The sequence below is a fragment of the Camelina sativa genome, chromosome 9, assembly GCF_000633955.1.
Source record: "Camelina sativa cultivar DH55 chromosome 9, Cs, whole genome shotgun sequence".
NCBI lineage: Eukaryota > Viridiplantae > Streptophyta > Magnoliopsida > Brassicales > Brassicaceae > Camelina > Camelina sativa.
The window spans coordinates 28368860-28372979 of NC_025693.1; the positions used below are offsets into that span (position 1 = coordinate 28368860).

The 4120-nt window shown below is 39.5% G+C and overlaps 2 protein-coding genes across 3 annotated transcripts; one reads left to right on the forward strand and one right to left on the reverse strand.

Moving 5' to 3' along the window:
- On the reverse strand, positions 179–1823 carry LOC104712746. The gene is made up of 2 exons (XM_010429712.2): positions 1383–1823; positions 179–662 (listed from the first exon to the last, which is right to left on the reverse strand). The coding sequence occupies exons 1-2, from the start codon at positions 1758–1760 to the stop codon at positions 453–455; spliced, it is 588 nt and encodes a 195-aa protein (XP_010428014.1). The 5' UTR covers positions 1761–1823; the 3' UTR covers positions 179–452.
- Positions 1924–4114, forward strand: LOC104712747 (probable F-actin-capping protein subunit beta). Of its 2 annotated transcripts, none has more exons than XM_010429713.2 (8): positions 1924–2126; positions 2385–2455; positions 2637–2750; positions 3002–3084; positions 3173–3246; positions 3404–3523; positions 3653–3748; positions 3922–4114. In XM_010429713.2, the coding sequence occupies exons 1-8, from the start codon at positions 1929–1931 to the stop codon at positions 4003–4005; spliced, it is 840 nt and encodes a 279-aa protein (XP_010428015.2). In that variant the 5' UTR covers positions 1924–1928; the 3' UTR covers positions 4006–4114. The 2 variants fall into 2 exon arrangements, with proteins under 2 accessions (XP_010428015.2, XP_010428016.2); XM_010429714.2 differs by lacking the exon at positions 3922–4114 and adding an exon at positions 3828–3897.

Here is a 4120-nt window from a genome sequence, read left to right on the forward strand (position 1 = left end):
AGACAAATCATTTTACATATACATACCAATTACCAAGGTACAACAAAATAATAATAAGAAAGTTATCATCAGGCTTGTAAGTTGATTACGAGGAGGCAGTAGCAATGTATATATATTAAACATGGACAGGCTTTGTAGCTATACTAAAGCTTTGTTTAAAAAAAAGTCAAGTATCAGCTTCCATAAAGACCACATCGCATTACACATGAAAATGCATAAAACTATCAAATTTTAACAAGATGCAGATTGAGAAAATGCTTGTTCTCTATTGGTTCTGAAAGCAAGCAATTGGGCGCCTCAAGGCTTATCAAAAACAAAAGAGTGTTACCAAGAAAGGAACTTGTTGAGTTAAGACAAGAGAACAACCTCTATATATATGGTCGATGAAAAGACTACAGTTTCGACCACATTTCAAAACGAGACCAGTGGTAGGGTATGTGATATCATATAGATCACCAGCCATACTTCCTTAAAAAATCTCTGGTTCTCTTCCTAGCTCGAGTGAATACTATTACTATGCAAGCGAGCACCCACGGAGGAAAAGTACCAATGGAGATGTTGTTCTTGATCCACGCTGGAGGGTCTTTCAATAAAAATGTTATTAAGAGCGTAACAATCACGACTCCAATAATGATTCTTGTGATGGGTTTGATCAGGGAATCCTGAAAAACCAAAAAAAAAGTGTCCAAAGACATAGTGTAATCAGATGAATCACATGATTAAAGCTGCATGTTTTCACGTTTTTTCTCTTCCAATAACCATAGACCATAATGGTATCCAGAGACTTTCTTCTACTCCAACGAATTCAGAGTAGCATGACATCCATTCTAGTGTCTACATGCATCTAGTAAATCTATGCTCTTTAACAGGCGTCTTGTAAATCATAGAGGTGTAATTCCAAGAAATTGTTTACTTACAGCAAGAATAAAGCTGAGGTTCTATGAGACACTGAATTGTCCGAATCCAATCCAAGTGAATTGAAAATTCCAGGGCAATTGAAGAGTAAAGAAGCCTAGACTATTGATGGACATGTATGATAAGGTTCATATGCACAAGCAAAACAATATCAAAAACTCAAATGAAGGCAGAAAGCTAACGTTGAGTAATTCTACTATCCACAAGGATGATGAAGAGATAAAAGCCAGGTCCAGCTGATGCAAAGCAACACTTATATCGTGACTTCCTAGGTGTTAGCTTCTCCTCAGCAGTTGTAATCAACATTACTATGTCATCTAGCACAATCCACCACAATTTCAACACACTTCATTGAAGAGTCAGTTGGGAACTACAAACTAAGCTAAGGAGATCGTTCTCTTTCCCTAATTCCTCTTGCCTAAGTGAAACTCAAAACTGTAAGATTCAAACCAAGGAACAGAGATTACCTGAGGTTCACCGTCGATGTAAATAACGGCACCATCCCTGTAAGGCAACACAGACCGGCCATTCCTAGGGTGAAATCGGATCGGAACAGCACGACCTTTCTCAACGTTGAAAGCGAAGATGGATTTGAGTCCATACTTCTCAAGAATAGATCGAACCTCGAGCTGATCCTGCTCATAACCGCCGAGATTTGACTTGAACACATCGATCGGACCTTTTCCACTCTTATACAGATGGATCTCAACTTCCGGCACCTTCCCCGCCGCGGTCTTCGATATCAATCCACCGTACGTTTGAGACTCTTCTAGCAACGGTGTAGTCTCTTCAATCTCTTGCTGTGGATCTATCTCCTCCTTCTCGTTCTCCGTCATCGATGACATGACTTTAACGATTCACCGGTCCGATCACTTTTTTCTTTCTTGTAATCCCAAGAAAGCCAAAAAATAATATTCCTCACATAACGACGACGTTTGGTTCAGTCAAAATGGGCTGGTGAGCCTTATTATGGGCCTAATTGGTATAATTGGGCAATTTGATGATTTGGTTATATGGTTATCATCAGTTGTCTTAACGGAGGAATAGATTTCTCCGGCGTGCGTGCGGAGAGGTTTGAAGAGATGGAGGCAGCTTTGGGACTTCTGAGGAGAATGCCGCCGAAGCAGTCGGAGACGGCTCTCTCTGCACTTTTAAGCCTCATTCCTCAACATTCTTCCGATCTTCTCTCTCAAGTCGATCTCCCTCTTCAGGTAATTTTGAAATGTGATATTGTTGCCCTGAATCCTCTTTGTTTGTCTCCCAATGTATGGTTCACAAGGGCTTGGTTATGTAACTTCAGCGATTAGGATGGGTTGATTAGGTTTATGTAGTCTGAATGAGTTAGTTACGCATCTGTTTACCTCTTCTGGGTCTAATTCAATTGTTTGCTAGTTTAATTTGTAGAAAGAAATGTAAGTTTTTTTGTAAATGTTTGATGACGGGGAATGAGTATCCATGTATTGCAACAGGTGTTACGTGATACTGAAAGTGGGAAAGACTTCATCTTGTGTGAGTACAACAGAGATGCAGATTCCTACAGGTACTTTTTTGTGTAATGAGAGAATTTAAATGTTTTATGGTTTTGGTTTAGTGCTTGGAATCAGCGGAGAAAGGAATTGAGTTATTGGATTAAGAGATAGTTTTATAATTGAGAAGCTACACTACTTCTTGTTTGTAGCTGAAGTGCTATTTGTTGTATCTTGTGATCTTTACTATTGCAGGTCACCTTGGTCTAATAAATACCTTCCTCCGCTAGAAGATGCTCTTTACCCGTCGTCAGAATTAAGAAAGCTCGAAGTTGAAGCCAACGATATCTTTGCAATCTACCGTGACCAGTGAGGTTCTTTACCTATCTCGTTCAACTTGCAAAGCCATGTAGTCATACTAGTTTGTTAAGCGATTGAAACGGAGACATAGTTAGCATCTGATCTGAAAATATGTGGTGTTTCATGTTTTTAATGTCTATGCGGCTCCTGAGGTTTGATTGATTCATTGAATTAGAGAAAGTGTCCATGAGATAGGTAACTGAATTAACTTGCAAAGTTACCGAAAAAAACCCCTGTTTTGATCAGTATAATTTTTCCAGGTATTATGAAGGTGGTATATCTTCAGTCTACATGTGGGAGGATGATAATGAAGGCTTTGTGGCATGTTTCCTTATTAAGAAGGGTATTTTATTTCCGTAGAGTTCAATAACACCGAAGGTTAGGCAATACAAACTCTTCACCTGAGCTGTTCTGGTTTTTGGTTCTTGAAGATGGGTCAAAGTCAGGTCATGGTCGGAGGGGATGCCTGGAGGAAGGAGCGTGGGATGCCATTCATGTTATACAGGTAACTCTCTTAATATACTTACCATTACCAAGTGCCTTATGTGTTAAAAATGTTGGCCATTCTGTAACACACCGCCCACACTTGCAACTAATTCATATTTTCCTAAGCAGCTCTTTCATGAACTTCATATTTCTAATTCCTGAAGTTTTAAACCTAGGTTGGTCCAGAGGAGGAGGAAATGGCACATTATTGCTTAACAAGTACTATCATGCTCTCTCTGGCCACAGATGATGAGTCGTCAGGCAAATTCGGCTTATCTGGATCAATTAGAAGACAAGTAAGTAGTAGCTTCTGTTTAACACATGCCTACACATAGATATATAGCTCCTGGTAGGAATAGTGATTCGATGGTGGAATACCAAATATCTCTAAAAGAATAACATTATTCTGCTACTGTTGAAACTAGATGAAAATGGATCTAACAGTAGCTGAGGGACATCTGTGCAATATGGGAAGAATGATTGAGGAATTGGAAGGCAAACTGAGGAACTCACTTGATCAGGTCCTACCTCCAATTCTACAAACTCCTTTTACTTGTGTAAATTACCGCATCCGGATTGCTTACCACAAACTCTTTTTAGGAGAAGATTCAGATCAGATCATTATCTATCATCATCTCATAAGTCAATCAAGTGTGTTGGCCCAAAGTTTAACAATGGTTTGGTGAAACCGCAGGTATACTTTGGAAAGACAAGAGAAATGGTTTGCACATTGCGTCCACCAGCTGAGATTGTACAGATGAGATTACCTGACACCTGATATGCTCCTCCCATTGCACTTTTTGTCAGAACATCTCAAATCTCCCCGGATTTTTTTTGTTTGTTTTTATTGTTTTGTTTCGATTGTCTGATTTCAAACGCTTCGCCCCCCCCCC